The 21,222-nt window shown below is 45.4% G+C and overlaps 1 protein-coding gene and 2 long non-coding RNA genes across 3 annotated transcripts; 1 reads left to right on the top strand and 2 right to left on the bottom strand.

Moving 5' to 3' along the window:
* Positions 1-3,200: 3,200 nt before the first annotated feature.
* Positions 3,201-9,492, top strand: LOC110129500 (uncharacterized). The gene is made up of 3 exons (XR_011485186.1): positions 3,201-3,325; positions 6,159-6,242; positions 9,015-9,492. It is a non-coding gene; the product is annotated as an uncharacterized lncRNA (long non-coding RNA).
* LOC110129497 (uncharacterized) lies at positions 9,104-11,226 on the bottom strand. Its single transcript, XR_011485185.1, has 2 exons — positions 10,952-11,226; positions 9,104-9,365 (listed from the first exon to the last, which is right to left on the bottom strand). It is a non-coding gene; the product is annotated as an uncharacterized lncRNA (long non-coding RNA).
* Positions 11,227-18,093: 6,867 nt separating this feature from the next.
* LOC110129495 (beta-defensin 103A-like) lies at positions 18,094-19,296 on the bottom strand. The gene is made up of 2 exons (XM_070460126.1): positions 19,134-19,296; positions 18,094-18,470 (listed from the first exon to the last, which is right to left on the bottom strand). Exons 1-2 carry the CDS (start codon positions 19,189-19,191, stop codon positions 18,325-18,327), a joined length of 204 nt encoding a protein of 67 aa, XP_070316227.1. The 5' UTR covers positions 19,192-19,296; the 3' UTR covers positions 18,094-18,324.
* Positions 19,297-21,222: the final 1,926 nt, after the last annotated feature.

A 21,222-nucleotide genomic window follows, 5' to 3' on the forward strand; every position in this document is an offset into this window, starting at 1 on the left:
AGGACTGATTAAAGTTATTTTCCACGGCAAGGTAGGCAGTGGGAGGGAGACAGTTATTATGCTTTAAATTCTTGCCTGGAAAATTCCATGGACAGAGGAATCTGACAGGCTACAGTCCATGGGGTTGCAAAGAGTTGGACACCACTGAGCGACTTAACACAAATGTTGCAAAAGTGTTTTCATTCACAGAGCTAATGTGACCCTTAAGCCACTTTGGCCTGATGCTGGAGTCCTGAGAGAGGTGCGATCATTCCATGTCTTCCTAGTTCACCTGTCTTGTCCAAGGCATGGCCCCTGCTGTAGTTTGCTGAGTAGGTCACCTTCCATACAGGTGTCACTCTCCTCCCTCTGGGGAGGGAGCAGGCCTTGACAGGACCACAGCTTTCTGCAGTTTACAGAGCAGGTTTAGGGTGGGAGGACGGAGACAGGATGCAAGGTGCCCAGGAAGCGGGGGACAAAGAGGAAGGACAAGAGACACGGGCATTCTTCCAAAACCTAAACAATCTCATGGGAAAGAAAGAGTGTGACTGGCATTGTGGTGATGTGACGAGGACCAGTTCTATAACTGGGTCCCAGTCAGTGATGAGTGGGCTTCCTTGGTGGCTCAGATGGTAAAGAATCTGCCTGCTATGCAGGAGAACCAGGTTTCATCTCTGTGTCACAAAGGAGCCCTGCAGGAGGAGACAGCAACCCACTCTAGTATTCTTGCCTAGGAAATCCCATGGACGGAGGAGCCTGGTGGGCTACAGTTCACGGGATGGGAAAGAGTCAGACACCACTGAGCAACTAACACTTTCACTTGACTTTCAATCATGAATAATTAAAGAAAATTCAGAACAAGTTTGCAGATGAACAATCAGTGTATTGTTTCTGGCTTCTTTGTTTTGCTTCAGGTTTTTTTTTTTTAAATTCCTCAGCCAAAGTCACATATTTCAAGCCTCAGCATCATCATAAATTATTATAACTGGTAATGAAAGTCATTGCATTGTTCTTTATAAAAATTATCCTGCTTATTCTTGCAAGTTTTCCCTTTACAGGGAATTTTAAAATCAGCTTAGTCAATATAAAAATATTTTTAAATCCTAATTTCTAGATTATCACTAGTCTATGAAAAGTTGTGAGTTGATTTATCATTCTTTTAAAATGTATAATTTTCACTTGATTCTAATACCTAATCCTTGAGGAAGGAGACCAGTAGTAATACTGGAGTAGTAATACCAGTAGTAATACTACAGGAGACCTGCAGTAATAAAGAATTCAGCATCTGGAGTCAGATTCCTGATTCCAATTTTGATTTCACCACATACAAACTCGAATACCACACTGAATATCTCTAGTCTTATTTTTTCCTCATGGATACCATTAGGGATGATATCAGTATTGGTATAAGGTAAGACTAGTTTACTCCTGGTTGTAGGAAGGCCATCATAATCACCTTCAATATGCTTCACTTGATGACTTCTAATTAACTGCATAAATGTAGGATGAGTAATCAGCCATCATCTTCGGATGAGAGGGAAAGTATGAGAATCCTTGAGTCAGTCACTCTGAAGACATTTGTTACAGAAAATGCTTCATTCAGAATAATGGGGATCATTTCTTATGAGAAGTCCAAGATTTTCTGGGTGAGAAAAAACTGAAATCTCACCCCCAGCTGCTGAGACTCTAAGTTAGGGATGGCTCAGCCAAAGCCTGGAAACAGAGGAGAGAAACAGCAGGTTAAGGAAAACCAGGAGGGTGGTGCCTGGATTGCTGTTATCATCACTGACGCCATCTTGGGCTCGTGCAGCTCCTGCTGGCCTTCTACTGACCCTGCCCAGAACTGGCCCTATGCAGTGAATCACATCTTGGTCATCAAGGGCCTTGTAGTTAATAGATATTGTTTAATAACCATTAGCACCAGGCAGCCTCTATGCTCTGTTAGTTCCTAAACAATGAGGAAAACCTTCCCTGATGTACTATAGTCCCATGTGACTATTTACCCTTTCACAAATCTTAGGAAAATACATTCCTATTTCCAACCCCCACCCGCATACACCAGGTTAGCAACAAAATAGCCCCAGTGACTCCTCAGAGGGAGGAGTGAGCTGTGAAAGCTTTGGAATCCTGCTCTGTGAGTAAGTAAGGTGCCTCCCCTTGGCTAAAACGGACTTATTGATTAGACCCAGCGGCCTCCTCATTTTTGGTCTCAAGATGCCATCTCAGTTTGGTGAGCTGTTTTCATTCCTTCTATCCTTCATCAGGGACACTTAAGCCCCTGTCTCAAACTTGTTTTGATTCAGGCTTTGGCTAAGGAGCAAAGCCCTTCGACTTTCACTTACCCTAGAACTATGCTGTGTTTTATAGCACAAGAGTCAAGAACAGGAGGCTTTATAGGTCGTTAGACATCACCATGGCCTAGACAGGGCCCTGAACCAGCAGGGTCATCCCTAAAGCACAGATAAAGTCCATTGTCAGACTCAGGGGGACCGTCCTCTGTACAAACTGAGCCAAGGGACATGCCAGGACAGATCTCAGACACCTCTCGGCATCCAAAGGGAGGTGAGTCCTAAACCATGGGACAGTTTTTCTTCTCGAAGTCCCATTCGGTTAAGTGCAAGAGTAACTGTTGGAAAAATAAAAGACTGTATCTTGACTGTACTTGTGCCTGAGTTGAAGTAGTGGATGGTACTAACTCTATGAAAGCAAATGGGGAAAATGTCATCTAAACTATTCACAGGTTCCCATAGAGTAAGTGCTCCATCAATTTTAATAATTCTTTTAGACTTTTATTTTTTTGATGTGGACCATTTTTAAATCTTTATTGAATTTGTCACACTATTGCTTCTGTTTTATGTTTTGTCTTTCTGGCCACAAGGCATGTGGGATCTTGGCTCCCTAGTCAAGGTTTGAACCCACATCACCTGCACTGGAAGGGCAAGTCTTAACCACTGGACTTCCAGGGACATCCCATCTATTCATTCTTATTTTTACTGTCATCATCATTGTTGTTCTTTTCTGGTGCTGCACCCATTAAGAGCTAACAAAAGAAACCCCTCCAGCTTTGCCTGGAACATTGTTAATCATTGCTCCTGTTTATTTCACAGGCTTTCAAAGTCCAGCAAGTATTTTAGTTAGTACTCAGATCACAATTGAACACTCTCTTCCTCATGTAGTCACCCTGATTGGACCTATAAAAGAAGCTTTGGGTCATTTTTTTATTCAACCCACTGAAGTGCTGTTTGTTTTCTCCTTTCCAGGAACTTGCAAGGAGTCTCTTCTGAATCAGCCTTGAAGCTGTCTTACCTCCGCATCTTTGTTGTCTTCTTTTCTCAAGTGATACCAGGTAAATAGTCTCTGGCATCTCCTGGTCATATCTGAGTTCAATTTCCTTTCTCCAACCTGCTCCACTTTCAGAGAGATACCCTGCTATCCCCAAAGCAGCTCAGGGATGCTAATTTGGGAACAGTAGAAAAGGGAAGTTTCCCAACTGGGTTTGTGGAAGGTCATCTGCCCTGGAGGCATGGAGAAGAAACCCTGAAATCAATGGGAAAGAATGGGAACCAACCATCTTCTGCTTTCTTTGAAGTCTAATATGATGACACGCCTCATACATATTCTCCTTTTTTAAACCTTCCACCTACTGATGTGTGTCTGAGCTGATAGCAGTGCCTGAAGTTTACCATTTGCCTCATTCTATAGGCATTTTGTTCCTGGCTGCATAGCAAGAAAAAAGAGGAAGCTTAGAGATATTTTTTAGAAGGAGGTGATTCATACAGGTAGAACCACGGCATTTGGGAAAAAAACACGGATGTATTTTCTGTCCCATATCTTGAGCAAGGGGTGGCAGGGATGAAAAAAGAAGGGGAGGCAGATCTGACCTGCTGTGTGTTCGCTCCTTGCATCACAGAAGTGCTGAATGTCATGGGACAGCTCAGATGGCAGTAACATCACTTGGATGTGCAGGAGAAAAGTGGCTGGTGTGGCTGAACACCAAGAGGGATTGGAGGGTCCCTGAGAGCTGGCACCTTGCCTCCTGCAGGGAGTCTTGTCTTTTGCTGCCATATTGGGCTCTGTGCCCACCGCCCTTTGTCCTCTGTCTCCCCTCACTCACTTCCTCCCATCATCACATCACACCATGTAGTTGCTCAGTTGTGTCTGACTCTTTGTGACCCCATGGTCTGGCCAGGCTCCTCTGTCCATGGGATTCTCCAGGCAAGAATAATGGAGTGGGTAGCCATGCCCTCTTCCATGGGATCTTCCTGATGCAGGGATCTAGCCCAGGTCTCCCACACTACAGGCAGATTCTGGACCATCTGAGCCACCTAATATAAACAGATTCATCTGACCAATCATTCCTTTCCGAGGTCTCACTGCTCAGGGCTCCTCGTGCTTCCCAGGGTGTTAGCTCACAAAACCAACAGATAATGAGCTAAGCGAGCAGGGGCTGGATGGGTACAGTAGCCCCCCCCAATGCCCACCCCCAGGCCCCGTCCTCCGTTCTGGTTCTGGTCAACAAGCCGCTCTCTGCTGTGGGCCTGCTGGGCACAGTGATCGATTCTGTGGCCTCACTCAGATGAGTGACCCCAAATCAGTTTCCTCACTGGGCTAACTTTCAGTCAGAGAGAAGGGGGCATAGATTCCCTTCCTCCACTGGGCTGTGAGGGGACGTCCTGGGGAAGAATGAAGACAGAGCCATAGAGTTCCTCATGTGAGATTCTTGGCGCAGCACTAGGATGTCCGTGGATCCCAGTGATGGGGGTCCAGGGGTCAGAGCTCCTGGGTCACTGCTGCTGTGATGAAGCCCAGGGTGGCATGGGTGGGCATCAGGATAGCCTCCACTATGTGGCATGGGGCTGGGGGTGCAAGGACTCGTGATAAGCAAGCTGTCTGCTGGAAGCCAAGTGCTAGCACCTTCCCTCCAGCCTGTGGGTAGAATGAGCAGTTCAAGAAAGTGGAAACAAGGTTGACGTCCCTGAGTGGGCAGTGAGGAGTGTGAGCCTGCCCCCAGCCCCGGCATTGACCCCACAGGGCATTGACCCCCAGGCCAAAGCCAGTGAGAGTCAGCTCTCTGACCACTCAACCTGGCTCCAAAGCTGGTGACCTCTACTAATGACCCAGAGTGGACAGGCTGGACTGGAGGGTCCATGGAGCCCTTGCTTATCTCCCCCACCTCCTAAGAGGCAGGAAAAGCAATCTTCTTGTGTTGTTTATTTTTGGTTGCACTGGGTCTTTGCTGCTGAGCCCAGGCTTTCTCTATTGCAGTGACTGGGGGCTCCTCTCTAGTTGTGGTCCTCAGGTTTCTCATTGCGGTGGCTTCCCTTGTTGCGGGTCCTGGACTCTAGATCGCAGGCTCAGCCGTTTGGCACATGGGCTTAGGTGCCCCGAGGCCTGTGGGATCCTCCAGGACCAGGGATCAAACTCGTGTACCCTACATGGGAAGGTGGACTCCCAGCCACTGGACCACCAGAGAAGTCCAAAACCAATCTCAGTCCTGGTTTGGAGCCAGGCGGGCTATTCCTTCTTCTGTTTCAGAAACCTCTCTCCCCTCAGCTGGTGTCCTGATCATTCTAGGTCCTTGGCTTTAGGGCTTTGAATTTTAGATTTTTAATCTTAATTCTAAGACTTATCTGAGAAACCCTGAAGGCAGGAGTAAGTTTTTAGCCTGGGAATGCTGAGTGACCTTCAGAGTATTGCTGACACTCTTCAAGTGCGTGGGGCATGTGTGTGAGTATGTTCGCAGATTTTAGTAAATATCTGAGGGCTGTGCTACCATCTTGTCTTCAGTGGGATCCCTTGCCAGGAAGATGAAAACACAAACTTACAAAATGTTAATGTGCTGTTTCCAAAAGACATCTGACAACCCCACAATGGCGCATCTCAGAGGGCACAATACAGGCTATAAATGTCATCCCGAGAGAGCTGTTTACAGTCTCTGACCCTAGTTTCCAAATTACAGCATGAAATTTCTGTTCATAACAAATTTGAAATTCAGCCTGTTCTCCTACTGAACAAGCAAGTGTAATAGGAGGGACAAAGTAATGGAAAAGAGGTGCATATGACAGAGTGCTTTCCTGGCAGTGTATTTTGGGGATTCCTGGTTGTACTGAATTATTTCTTCCCTGGATAGTGATCTTAAGACTTTCTTCCAAAAACAGACATTTTTGTTCTTTCTTTAGGTTGTGGACACAGTAGTAGAATGCTTAATTTGTGTGACTCTCACACAAGTGTGTGCCTGAGAAGAAAATAGTCTTCATCACATGGTAAGCTCTTCCTCTGTATGATGGACTCATGTTTGATGGAACTTCCTGAATTAAGTAAACTGAATTCACATTTAATGGATCATCCCTGAATTAAATTGGAAATCTGAGGCCTCATTCTATCGTTTTCTTTATTCATTGACTATTCTGTCAACATCTATTGGATACCTGCTGTGTGCTAGGAATTGTACTGGTAGCTGAGGCCATGGAATCAAAGTCTCCTCTCTTACTCAAGTTGAGTGAATGAAGGATGTCTTCCCAGTGAAGGCCATTTGTGAGCTGAGACTATAAAAGCGAGTACGAATCAGGCAGGAAAAATCAGAGGACAAGTAGCTAAGTGTGTTTCAGTGTGAGGAGAACAAAATATGCCAGAAAGACGACTGACATTGTCAGGGGTTAGTGTGAGAACCAGGCTGAGATAAGATGAAACTAGAGAAAGTGTGGCCAATGGATGAAGGACCTGAGACACTAGAGAATTTGTCCTTCATCCTTTTAACAGAGAAACACTGAGAATTTTACATGGAGGTGTGACGAGGGATGGGAATACGGAGAGACTGGAAACTCAGAGGCCATTGAGATTATCAGCAGCGACCACGGCTGCTTCGGAAAGCAGTTTGCTGTCTCTTGTGAAGTTAAGCACACGTTTACCATGTGGAAACCCATATGCCAATGGAAACACAGATGTCCTTCCACAAAGGGACACAAAACCTCGGTGACTTTTCCTACTGTAACACACACACTCACACTCACTCAAAGCGCTTTCCCTCAGTCCATACATTTGTAGACACATATTAACAGGTTGGCTCTCCTGGGGCTCAGTGCTAAAGAATCTGCCTGCCAATGCAGGAGACACAGGAGATGCAGGCTCGGTTCCTGGGTCAGAAAGATCTCCTGAAAAAGGAAAGGACAACCCACTCCAGTGTTCTTGCCTGGAAAATGGCACGGACTGAGCAGCCTGGCGCCAGGCTTCTCAGTCCATGGCATCACAGAAGAGTCAGACGTGATTTAGCAACTAAACCCTACCACCAACAGAATTAGGTTGTGGAGAACATCCATTTCAATAGTTACAGGAGCAGAGACTGAGACCTAGGAAAGGAAAGGCCTGTCCAGAGTTAGTCAGCTAACAAGTGGTGTGGCCAGACTTCCAACAGAAATCTTCCCATCCAGTTCATGACCTCATGCACCCAGAAAGACCCATGGGACCCGAGTGAGCAGCGGCTCTTATTAAACAGGCCCCCGAGGCGGGGAGAGTCCCGTGCGGCTGTGGATGCCCGATGCTGAGCTAGACTCGGCAGCAGTGTTTCTTCCGACTCTTGCATTCTCCAGGCAGGATGACGCACCCGTGGGTGTTTTGATACTTGCAGGCACCACCCATTTTCTCACATTCAAGGTTGTTCTTTTTTTCTTTAGCTGTAAAGGAAGGGGAGGTGAAAAAGAAACAAATAAATAAGGCAAGTGTAACTAGAGCTACCAGAATTCATCTTGGATAGCAAGGACTCCAAATGACACACCACAGGGCTGCAACTGGCACTCTCCTTGTGACCTACAGGCTTAGAAGGTTTTTCCACATTTCTAAAAATTGTAGAAAAGCTGAGAAGGGGCCATAAATTGTTCTATGGGAAGGTGATCGTGCTCATTCATTTAAACACGTCTATGGGGCTTCACTCAGGCTTCCCTGATGGCTAAGCTGGTAAAGAATCCGCCAGCCAATGCAGGAGACACAGGAGATGCAGGTTCGATCCCTGGGTCAGAAAGATCCCCTGGAGAAGGGAATGGCAGCCCACGCCAGTATCCTTGCCTGGAGAACCCCATGGACAGAGGAGCCTGATGGGCGGCAGTCCGTGGAGTCACAGAGAGTGAACCACAACTGAGTGACTAAACAACTGGACCTGCTTGGTTAATGAATTCTGAGCGGAACTGACGTTTCCCTTCAGGGCTGGGGCCCTTAATCACCAGCACGAGAGTCCTGAGAGCGCCTTCCTCGGACACAGGACCAGCAGCGCCCACGGTGGTGGCTGCTCCTCGGGGGTGGGGTCTGATCAGAGCACCTGGGCCCTCACGGGTTGGCGTCATTTGAGCAAGAATTAACTTTGGCTCTTTTTAGACGCTAAGATCTGGAGGCGCTGTCACTGCAGCACAGCCTGGAGCATGCTGTCCCCTGAGGAGGGCTGCAGGGAAAATGCAGGACACCCAGTTTAGCTTGGATTTCAGGTGATCAACAAACAATCTTGTAGGATAAGTATGTCCCAAGTGATGCAGAGATCACACTCAAGCTAAAGTATTTGTTGATTTTATATAATTCAGTAAGTAAATTAGTTTTCTGGGATTGTTGACTATTTCATAAAAACAAGGTCTTTGGAGTCAAACCCACTTGGGCTTGAGTTAAAGTGCTCCCTACATTCAATCTGCCCTCCTTTGAACAAATTACTTCATTTCTTAATCCCATCTTATAAAATGGTCTACCCCATAAATATTGCTATGACTATATTTGGGATAAGACATTAAAAGTTTCGTTGTTTTGGTTAAAGAGGAAGTAGTCAACATTATTTACTATTATTATTAGTGTTACTGTTACTCACATGGAAGTGATTTGTAAGCTGTAAAGTCCCCTGTAAGGGGACTTTCACCATTACAATTTATGGGTTTACTATCAACTGGTTAAGGGCAATCACGGGAGGCTATTTTTCACTTCTTTAATCTTCTCTTTCGTTATTTGTAAAATGGAGCAAGTCGTATATGCTATGCTTCTCTCAGACTTGATATTATTCCGTTTAGCACATCACTGGATGATGAATCAACTTGACCTTCCCTACTCCAGTCTCCAAGGTCATCCACCATATCACCCGACCAGTTGCATCTGCCACTTACCCGCTGTTGTCTGCATAAGACACACAAGTAAGAGGAAGAGAAGGTAGAGTAGCTTCATGATGGGGAAAGGAGTTTTCGGAATTCCAAGCAGAACCAGTGTCTCGTGGCACACCTGAATCGGGGCAGGCGATCTGGGAAAGAGTTTGAAAACTTCAGCTGGGAAGAGAGTGCTTTTATTCCTACTAGAGACGTTCAGCTGGCGCTGGGCCTAATTTGAGGATGTTTCATCATCTATGGACACACGGTCCAAGCATTTGCCTGTTGTAAAGGAAGAGGTTTGTAGCAAGTCAGGGTTTCCACATTGATTCTCACTTTTGCTTATGGCTCTGAGGTTTGGTGCATTTTTTGGAGAAAAATCATTAAAAATTGAATTCTGTTAGCAAATTATTCATTTCTGTTTTCACCTTTATTTCATGTCTCTGCATCTGTCCATTTCTCCTTTCAGAATAAACACCCTCAATCCATGGGGTTACAAAAAGTTGGACACGACTGATTGGCTGAACAACAACAACCCACCACACCTACACCTTTTACAACCGAAAAGTGAGAAGGTTTTGGAAATTAAAATTATCTTTTTTCACTCTCAACATTTTTTTTTTTTTTTTTGGCTACCATTTATAGAGAGAATTGATCCATCCTAAGCAAGCTCTTGCATAGACCACAATCAGGTGAGGCTTTATGGGCTAGAGTATTTCTTAATACCTGTAATTCACCAATGTATTCATGAGCGAAAAGCACCAAAGGATACCAGATAAGAGGCTTCCCAGGTGGCCCTAGTGATAAAGAGCCCACCTGCCCATGCAGGAGATGCAGTTTTGATCCCTGGGTTGGGAAGATCCCCTGGGGAAGGGAATGGCAACCCACTCCAGTATTCTTGCCTGGAGAATCCCATGGACAGAGGAGCCTGGTGGGCTACAGTCCATAGGGTCACAAAGAGTTGGACATGACTGAAGTAACTCAGCACCCACGCATACCAGGTAAATAACTGAAATTTTTCTCCATCTCTTCCTTCTCTCCATCTCAGTTTTGCTTTACAGTGTTCATATCTCTCTTTTTCTTTATATGTAAATTTCTAAAGCAACAAGTCCTGTTTTATTATCTCACATTCTCAGCACCTAGAACAGTGCTTGGCATAGAGCAGGTGATCAAACATTTGTTTCTATGAATAGGTATTAGTATGGAAAGTCAACCTATGGGTGAATGAATAAATGGATGAATGGAGGGAATCAGGGAGAGAAGGAGGGAAGGAGAAAAGGAAGGAAGGCTGGGGGCATAATCCTTAGGGTTTTGAGGGTCTGGAGAGAGCCCATTAAGTTGCTTTATCCCAAAGTGTTCCTGAGCACAAGCACCCACTCACCCATTCCCAACATAACAGGTCAAAGCTTCTCATAATACGTCATGGTCTCTAGCCTTCACTCACCCACCTCTCCTCCATCTTACATGAACTGTATGTTCTGACATTTTTCTCTCTGTCCTGAGGCAACTTAGCAATAAAATGTTTTCACTTTTAATCTTTTGATCAGCATTTGAATCTTTCACTAAGTAGAGATCTATTTTAGTTTAGTGACATCAACCTAAAAATAGAATGAGTGTTTGCAGTAAGCTGTTTCAATAAGTCTTACCTAATTCTACAGAATATCTGTGAGGGTTTTACTTCCTTGGCCCCAGCAACAGTACTTTTATAATAATAGAAAAGAAAGATAAACTAAAAGCATTGGGTCACATTTCTCTCTTGTACTCTTATACTGAAAGTGATCCTTTACACTGACTCCCTAAATGTTATGCATCTATTCCCACCCCTTCTTCAACCACAGATGTCTCTCTCTCTCTGACTGAAAACCTACCTTGCAGTTGGCTCCTCCGCCCTTCTCAGGTGGACTGAGGCCCGTCCACTCAGGCAGAGACACCCGAGAGCCCCTGTCCATTGCCACACAATGAGGGGCAGGTCAACAAAGGGCAGAGGAAGGGCTGAGTGAGCTCACACAGGATGCCTCGTGATCCCTGTTGGCAGGAGTCATCCTGGGGGAGAGGGGTGGGACCAGCCTGACTCTATGGCATTGTTGCCACCGAAATTCTTGGTTTTCTTGCCCACTGGAGCCAAATAAAATTTGCAGAGACAGAGTCTGGAGGAAACAGAAAGATGGCTTTAATCATCAAGCTGGCAGAAGGGAGAACACGGTAGGCTCTTGCCTCAAGGACCCTGTCTCCCCTCCGTGGGAATCCAGGGCATCATACAGTGGCGCTCACAGTCAGGGGTTGGAGATACACCACAAAAGGTGTAGGGGTCCTGAATGCTCTCTTTTTGGGCTGTTTGGAAACAGTCAAGGCCAGAGTCAGGTAGCTGGTTTTTGGGTCTGGCAGTTGGTCCTGGTGGTTGGGTCCATTGTCCTTTGGGGATTTCCTGGCGACTTTCTTCCTGTAATACAGAAGGGGGAAAGCAAACCACTAGGGGGTGGCTTCCAAAGAGAGTGTACCGTAAAGTTAAGCATCAACATGAGGTAACACAGAGCAAAAGAAGGGAAAAATAAACTACAAGTGGAGGTTTATGATGGGATGAAGTTAAGTATCAGGATGTGGCTAGAATAAGTTAAAGGATAATAGATGCAGATGTGACTCCTGCAGAAATGGAGGGCCATAGGTGCTGGATGTAGTTTGCATAATAGGTTAGTCTTCTGATAAGAAGAAACTTGGTTATCAGTGCAGACTGTAGGTTAGGAACAGTTAAAGTGGAGAAAGATGCAAAAGGGCAAAAAGAAAGAGGGAAAAAAACTTTTCTTAATTCACTGCAAGACAATCACATGCCAGTCTCATAAAATCTCAGTGGGACACGTGATGGGCAGATGGGTGCTCCATTTCCTTTCATCAGAGACAGAGTGGGAGGATGATACTGCCACTGAACGCATCTCCCCAGCCTAGTATCACAAAGGCCCAGCAGTGGGGACCCCTTCACTGGGTTAAGGGGGACCTCCATCACTAAGTAACAGCCCTCACTTAGTAACATCCATCCATCTCAGTGCTGGAGAGACACTGACCTGGCTTTTCAGAAATGCTAAAGCTCAGGATGGAGCTTGCCATGCAGCTCTGAGTAGAACTCCAAGCCCTTTAGAAATGTGGGTACCCCGGGTGGACCCCATCCTGAAGGAGCCCCCAGAGCTTCAGTCCTGTTCAGGTCCCCCGCTGTGGCTCAGCATCTCACATCTGAGGCTCCCAAAGCCATGGAGGCTGTCTCGAACAGACAGAGTCCCTGGCTGCACCCAGGGATAGGAATTTTCTGATGGAAAATAAGTTGTCTTGATCATGATTCCTTCTGCTTTAGCTCTAAATGATATTTGAGAGAGGTAGACATCATCTACTATATATATATATATAATTATCTATACAGATCCAACCAGTCCATCCTAAAGGAGATCAGTCCTGTGTGTTCATTGGAAGGACTGATGTTGAAGCTGAAACTCCAATACTTTGGCCACCTCATGCAAAGAGTTGACTCATTGGAAAAGACCCTGATGCTGGGAGGGATTGGGGGCAGGAGGAGAAGGGGACGACAGAGGATGAGATGGCTGGATGGCATCACCAACTTGATGGACGTGAGTTTGGGTGAACTCGGGCAGTTGGTGATGGACAGGGAGTCCTGGCGTGCTGTGATTCATGGGGTTGCAAAGAGTCAGACACGACTGAGTGAAATGAACTGACCTGATACATAAGATATATATATGTATCTGTTTATTTATGGACCTTGCAGTCAAAATCTATACTACAGGGTTAATTTGCATGCATGCAATAATACTACACTGGAGAAAGAAGTGAGACTAAATCGTTGTCTACAGTGTCTCTTCATTGAAAATGCTGTTTTTCAGGGAACTCTGCTTAATGTTATGTGACAGCTTGGATGGGAAGGGAGTTTGGGGGAGAATGGATCCATGTATATGCATGGCTGAGTCTCTTTGCTGTCCACCTGAAACCATCACAACATTATTAGTCAGCTATACTCCAATTCAAAGTTTTTTAAAATGTAATTTTTAAAAATGCTGTTTTCCGGGACTTCGTTGATGGTCCAGTGGGTAAGACTGTACTCCCAAGCATAGCAGGTCAGGGAACTAGAACCCACATGCCACAACGATGACCTGGTGCAGCCTAAATAAATAAACAAAATAAAAATTGGTGTGTTTTAATGATCTATGGTTTGCAGCACAGCAGATTTTTTTTTTTTCTTTTAAGGAAGCTGATGATGCAGTTTTATGTGCAAGACCGGGCATGACTTTTCATAGAAGGAAGTTTCCAAAAGGCTTGCAGGGTGCCATGGTGAGTTTCAAGGGAGTTTCTTGCCACAGTTCCTCACAGTGGGACATGGCCCTTGTCAGGAATTCTCCAATTGCAGTGGCTTATTTTTCCTAGGCAAGATCTAAAGATGACTCCTTTGCAGCTATGTTAATCTGGAGATAAAGCCCAGGGGCATCTCTGTCCATCAGGGAAGGGTCCTGTTGCTTCAGCAAGGAGGTCACACACCCAAGAAACCATGGGGTGGCTCACCAGAAACCAGAGATGAGTTAATATAAGATAGAGGGAAGGGTTAATCTTAGGTAAAGTCTAAATGGATTATTAGTTTTCACAGGTTCAAAGCCAAACAAGGCCATGTGGATCATGGTTGCTTCATGCCTGGGCTGAGAGGTAACTCAGGGTTTCATTCTTTAAAGGGAAGATAAATGCTGTGTCCCCAAACCTTTAACCTGTGAGTAGGAAATTGAGGCATGGTCTCTCGGGAGAAGTGCCTCAGTCCCTCAGGCAAGAAGGGGTGTCCCAGTCCTACAGATAAGGTTTTGAAGAGCAAAGCCCTTCACATCTATGACTCCACAAACACAGGTGTTCTCAGCACAGAGCCCTGGGTGTTAATGGGCAGAGGCCGTTGTTCCCAGTTCCCTTCTCCTGTGGATGGGGTGGGCGCCATGAATTTTGACTGTCACGTGGGGACCTGTCCTCAGAAGGGGACTAGGGCTGGGTCTAATGCTGTGTTCCCCCACTGACACTTTTAGTAGTTTTTTCTTTGAACTTGTCCCACAATCATATTTTGCAATGAGCCTTGCTCAGTAGCTGGCCACTTGTATTCAAGTTACCACTTTGAGTTCCCCTAAACAAACCCGCCAGGTAGGTATGACCCAAGTTTTATACAAGATGGTCCTGAGGACTAGAAAGCCATGTCTGAGGCCACAGGCAAAACTGACTGAAAAAGTCAATTAAAATTGGCTGCAAATCCAACAAAAAGTTGTGTCCAAGGCCTCAGCATGCTAAGTGGCAGTGGTGTAACTTGGAGCAAAATCACCCTCTCTTCACAGGGTCCGGCGTGCTGCCTACAGTCAGCACAGGGTCCTGAGAACTTCACCAGGGCATTCTCCTGTAAGGTGAAAGCTCCCATAGTGCTGTCAAAGGCCAGCTATCAGGTGCTGATGAGACCGGAAGTGGGTGGGGCACAACCGTTAAAAGAATGACAGGGATTTCCCTGGTGGTCCAGTTGTTCAGAATCTGCCTTGCAACGCAGGGGATGTGGGTTCAGTCCCTGGCCTGGGAACTAGGATTCCACGTGAAAGAAAGAAAGTGAGGTCGCTCAGTCGTGTCCAACTCTTTGAGACCCCATGGACCTTGGCCCACCAGGCTCCTCTGTCCATGGAATTTTCCAGGCAAGAATATTGGAGTGGGTTGCCATTTCCTTCTCCACTTGCCGTGGGGCAACTAAGCCAGTGTGCTGAGATGAATATCCTGCATACCGCAACTAAGACCTGAAGTAAATATTTTTTTAAAATCCCTTTGTGACACGGCAGCTAGGTGACACACCCAGAGGCGCCGTGACAGTTCCACGGCTGGTCATAAAGGCCAAAAAGTGGGTGCTGACCCAGTTCCTGGAAATCCCCACTCTTTCCTGAAAATAGCTGGCACACTCCTCCCACTCATCAGCCTATGAAATGACCCCCCCCTATAAACACTGACAGCCCCATACCCTGGTGCTGGGCTTGCCTTCCAGGATGGCCAAGGCTCTCTGTGTAGCGTGTTTCCTCCCTGGATTGACCTTCTTTCACTTCACTGTGACTCGCTCTTGAATTCCTGCCTATGTGAAGCCAAGTACCCACACTTGGCGGCCATCCCAGGGACTCGGACATGACCTGGGATGTGACCATCCTCTCTCACCCCACTCTCTTGCCTGCAGCACTGCTGCCATCTCCTCCAGCCTCAGAGATCCCTGGAGCGTTAAAAGAACACCGTCTTTTCAGGTTGTTCATTGTTTCCTTTGCTGTGCAGAAGCTTTCAGTTTGATGGATCCTACCGTCTAGCTTTGTTTTTGTGGCTTGTGCTTTTGGTGTCAAGCTCAAAACCATCCTTGTGGAGACCCATGCCAAAGAATTTTTCTCCTATGCTTTCTTTTAGGAGTTGTGTGGTTTTTGTAAACCTTTAATCTATCTTGCATTGAATTTTGTATATGATATAAGAGATCTTACTTGCTCAACCAGGGACGGAACTTGTGCCCCCTGCATTGAAAGCTAGGGATCTGAACCACTGGATTGCCAGGGAAATTCCAGTTGGAATTGCTAATTTGTCTGTTTCTCTGCTTATTCCTATAAGTTTTCTTTAAGAATTTTAAACTTCCTTTGCTAAGTACATTCTGATTCAGTATTCATATGTATTCTTGATGAATTAACATTTTATCATTAGGATAAATACCCCTCTCTATATCTGGTCCTTGTCCTAGAAGTTACTTGATTGTGTGCCATGCATAGTCACTCAGTCGTGTCTGACCCTTCGTGACCCCATAGACTGTAGCCTGCCAGGCTCCTCTGTCCATGGGGATTCTCCAGGCAAGAACACTGGAGTGGGTTGCCATGCCCTCCTCCAGGGCATCTTCCCAAACCAGGAATCGAACCCAGGTCTCCCACATGGCAGGCAGATTCTTTACCATCTGAGCCACCAGGAAGCCTGTCAATTAACCAATACAGCCTCCTATGTTTTCTTTAAATTAATGTTTCCATAGCATATCTGTTGTCTCAACAGTGAAGAATCTGCCTGAGATGCAGGAGATGCAGAGACATGGTTTTGATTCCTGGGAGGGGGAGATTCCCTGGAGGAGGGTATGGCAACCCCCAGCAGTAACCTTGCCTGGATGATTCCATAGGGGTCACAAGAGTGTTGGACACGACTGAGCGTCTAAACAACAGCAGCAGCATATCTGTTTCCATCCTTTCATTTTTAATCCATTTGCCTTTATATTTGATATCTCAAGTGGGTTTTTTAATAGATAATTAATACCTGATTCTTGCTTTTCTTGTTTTTTTTTTTTTTAACTGAAATGACCATCTCTTTCCTTAAGAGAGTGTCTAGAATCTTAGCATCACAGTTTATCCCATAAGGCTGAACCAAAATTCCATCTAGTATCATAGACTTCATTTTTTAGAGCAGTTTTAGAATTGAATGAAAAGCACAGTTTTCCCCTATGATTTCAGCAACTCCACAGTCCACAGAGTGGCAAAGAGTTGGACACAACTGAAGCGACTTAGCACACAGGCACACACCCCTGATCCTGATGCCCCTTGCTGGTTTTCTGTCCAGAAGTGAAGATGACTGCACTCTCTGAACTTTGACCCCACTCTCTTCGACTCAGAAGAATTGTTGGTATGTTTGGGTTCTTGTTCCCTATGCTTTAAGCCTGGAAATCTGTAAAGGCTGGAAATGTCATAAGTCTCACTTGACTTCTTTTCTTTTCTTTTCTTTTTTTTTTAAATGGTTGAGCACAGACATTATTACAATTTAATTAGCGAATTCATTAATTTGTCTGCCTTGGAGCTTAATCACAGCAGGCAGAATCTAGTTGCAGCATGTGGGATCTAGTTCCCTGACCAGGGGTGGACCCAGGCCCCCTGTGTTGGGAGCACAGAATCCCAGCCCCAGACAGCCAGGGAAGTCCCTCACCTCACCTGATTTCTGCTCTCCTCAATTACGGTCCTGCATTGCTTGTGCCAGAGTCTGAATCAGTGGTTTCACAGGTTTTGCCTGGTTCCTTAGTTGTGTACTGTAGAAGGGCAGCATACAGTCCCATCACGTCCTGTTTTTTGTTTTTTTAATGCTGAATTGTGGGGTCCAAGCTCTTGTCTTTGAGTGTCTGCCCTTTCTTCCTGAGAACTCAGTTCCTTGACTGGGGGCTCTAGTTGGGGGTGATGGGCCTGCCACCACATTTGCTGGAATCATTCTGTATCAACCTCCAGAGACCACTGAATAGTTACAGGGCCTTGGAATGTACTTCAGCTCACATAAGGGAGGACATGGCAACCCACTCCAGTATTTTTGCCTGAAGAATCTTATGGACAGAGGAGCCTGGTGGGCCCCAGTCCATGGGGTCACAATAAACACTTGTTGAGCAGCTTTTGTGCCAAAACACTTGGGCCAGGAGTGATTAAGTGATGAAGTGCCCTTCAAAATCCTGCAACCAAATATGGAGATTGGAAATAAGCAAATGTAGTGAATGTAAAAATCAGGCAGGACTCAGAGATGGAGCACTCAGATCAGAACCCTTTTAAAAGGAATGATCATATTTGTGGGGGAAACAAATATGTGTTTTTAAGAAGGAGGTAGAATTTGAGGTGCCCCTGAGAGATGGGTTTGGAGACATAGCTGGAGGAGAGATTTTATCCAGGCCTGAGGTCAGTCAGAACAGAGGCAAGAGTGAGAGGAAAGCTGAAGGCAAGGTCGAGGAGGAGCCAGGTCCCCGTGTCTCTGAGCTGGAAAGTGCTCAGAGGACCTGGGAGACCCTCAGGGAAGCCCTGCAGTTTCAGAGATGGATTTGCTGGGGAGATGCCATGACAGATGGACAGACTGCACAGCTCAGATGGGTGACAGAAGGCTAAGGAAGTGTTTCAGAAAGAACAAGTGGTCCAGCATCATTGTGGGGTGAAACTTGTGAAAGAGGAATAAAATCTGACAATCTTTGGAACATCAGCTGAGACCCTCGTGTGGCTTCCTCTAGGGATTATACTTTATTTGAATTAAAGGTGAGTCATTAACACTTTCTAAGTTGCCTGTTTGGTAACAACTAGCACAATAAACAGAATGTTAAAAAATAATCATGATAATAATCAAGCTTCTAATTTTTTGTAAAAAGTCTTTAATTTGATTTGGCTTCTGGAGTCTTCAAGGAGGCATTTTCACACTATGCAACATTCTCCTCGTGTTTCTGGATTTTTCATTTCTTCTTCCGGCAGCATTTTCGGCCACTCAGGGAACAGCGGCCTATCTGTTCCTCCTTTGGAAGGCAGCCGATCAGAGCACACCGGCCGCTTCTTCTTTTGCAGTAATACTTTTGTAACCCGCTTATGATTCCGCCATTGCCTGCGGTGAAGAAACGGAGCACACGGAAGGTTTTAGGAAGGCCGAGGTGCAAGTCCAAGGCTTTTGAAATCTCTCTAATAAGTTATCTGTTGCCATTTTCTGTTCTTTTATGTCTTTTTCCTTCTTTCTTTACCATCTGCAGTAAAGAAGAAGGTGGGGCTAGCTACTAACAATGATTCTGTGGGTTCGGCTCAGCTGACAAAGTGGCATGACCGTGGCAGCCCCCTTGTGAACTGACACCTGGGAGGCAGGGCCACGATGGTCCCCCGGGTCCTTAAGAGGCCGAAAGACTGTACCTCTGACCGCTAAGCTAATAAAAGGGAACCTGTGCTTCTGTCCTCAGATTAAGTTCATTTTTCCTGTTGATATTAAAGATTTACATCACTTTCTTCCTGTCTCATGAACAGGTATAACAATCCTCCCATGGAGGGATGGTTTGTGAGCTGATTAGTCTCTTAAGAGTGAATCAGAAGGGATGGAGACCCTACTTTGAGCTTCTTGATGGTCTTTGTCAAGAAAAAAAAAAAAAGAGAAAAACTGGTAATGTCTAGTTCCCAAGCAATAAATCTCCTTTATCTAAAATTCCCAAATGAATGGAGAGGGCTGACTCTGACTGACAAATTCTCAATCCATTCAGCCCTGTCATTTCCCAGCGCATCTTACCTGGAACAGGCAGCAAGAACAAGAAGAGCAACGCAAAGAGAAGGTAGTAGACCCTCATGGCTGGCTGGCTTCCCAGCTGAGACTGGACAGGATGGTGTGCTCGCTCACTTTATAAAGGCTCCAGGTCCGCAGCCATAGGGAGAAGCATTCAGCAGCTGCAATTCCTGTAATATTACAGTGATGACAATATGATGTATTTCCTTCAGCTTCATGCCAAGGTCCCTTACAAAGCAGACCACGCCTATTCCCCCCAGGAGTTAATTACAAACCTCAGGGAGACTCAGGGCCTGATGTGAGCACAGGGCTGTTCTGATGCCTCTGAGCTCTGGGTGCTCATGTAGGGCTGGCTCATGTCTGGCTGTCTGAGACGGGAAAGACCTGCCCACTCCTGGATGCAGTCCTGGGGCATGTAGCTGGGAGCTCACCTGTGCCCACTGTGGTCTTCTAAGCTTTTGCCTTCTTCCTAAAGTCCTGGGAGAGCCTGAGCCCCATCAGTCCAGTCCAAGACTGGTGTATTCAGAATCTAGGTGTAAAGTGGGGCTGGGTCACGCCCTGAGCCTGCACGGATACGCCCAAAATGGAATCAGCTTTTAAGTAGTGTGGGAAGGGAAGGAAAGTGGGCTGCATTCCAGAGACTCTGCCCTGTGTCCTTGGCCTGTGATGGAGTGTGGCATCTCAGGTCAAACACAGCTTATACTTTACTGTGGTCTGAAAACCACCAAATTCGTGAGTCAGGAAGGTGTCTCATTTTCCCTCATCAGAGAGAGATGGATGATGTAATTTACAGGCTGATGTGTCCTCAGTGATGGTATCACTCCCTCTACAAACCAGAGGCTTCGTAAGATATATTTATGCCCCCAGTTACAGCTGGCTCATGACATTCAAGGAGGTCGAAGATCAGGGATTTCCACTGGATAGAGATTCAATGTTTAGGAAAACAACTGCCTTTTAAAAAATTATTAGTCTTAATTAAATGTTACAGAATCTGATCATGGGGTTATACTCGAGAGGTTATTTTCTTGGAAGCTGAAATCCCCATGGTGGTGGTTGGTTATTACTTTGTGTGAAAGCAGTTTTAACATCCACCAGGGTTCTGGGGTGAAGCCCAGGGTCTAGGACTGTGGGTTCAGACTCATGTTGTACCTATTGGATTCTGTAAGCAAACTCTGAACTCTTACCATAGATAAAGTACCATAGGCTTGGGGTAGGTGAGGGGATAGAAGGGTGAAATACAGAGGGGCCAGTTCTGCCTCTTTCTCTCAGGGAACTCCCATGTAGACTAACACAGAGCCAACTAAACCATAGAGAGTGGATTTTAACAAAGGGCCGTAATAGGGGTGCACAGGACCATGGAAATGCAGAGGCAATGTAATTCATACTGAAAGGCAAGTTTGAATCAAAGATTTAAAAAGAATTTGGAGTTATTGCACTTCATATCTTTAAAATCTAACTTTCCTCATCAGTTCAGAATATGAGACAAAGTAGGCATTTTTATATTAATTAATTAAATGAAATACAGTTGATGTACAATATTATATGTTACAGGTGTACAATATTGAGATTCATTCTTTTTAAACTATAACATATTGGCTGTATTCCCCATATGTTGTACTATATTTCTTTGTAGCTTATTTTATACATAATAGTTTGTAGCTCTTACTCTGCTACCTGTATGTTGCCCTCTGCTCCTTCCTCACCACAAGGGTAGCCACTAGTTTGTTCCTTATATCTGTGAGTCTTCTTTTTTTTTGGTTATGTTTGCTAGTTTGTTACATTTTTTATATTCCACATATACCCAGCTTCATAGGTCATTTGTCTTTCTCTGTCTGACTTATCTCACTGAGCATAATATCCTCCAGTCCATTCAAGTTGCCACAAAAGGCAAAGCTCCGTTATTTTTTATGACTGAGTAGTATTCCATTGTGTACAAATGCCACATCTTCCTTGTCTATTCATGGACACTGAGGCTGCTTCCATGTCTTGGCTACTGTAAATAATGATATAACAAACACTGGGTGCATGTATCTTCTCAATTAGTATTTTTAGTTTTTTGAATATATACCCAGATGTGTCATATGGCATTTCTATT

The sequence above is a fragment of the Odocoileus virginianus genome, chromosome 32, assembly GCF_023699985.2.
Source record: "Odocoileus virginianus isolate 20LAN1187 ecotype Illinois chromosome 32, Ovbor_1.2, whole genome shotgun sequence".
In the NCBI taxonomy this organism is placed as follows: domain Eukaryota; kingdom Metazoa; phylum Chordata; class Mammalia; order Artiodactyla; family Cervidae; genus Odocoileus; species Odocoileus virginianus.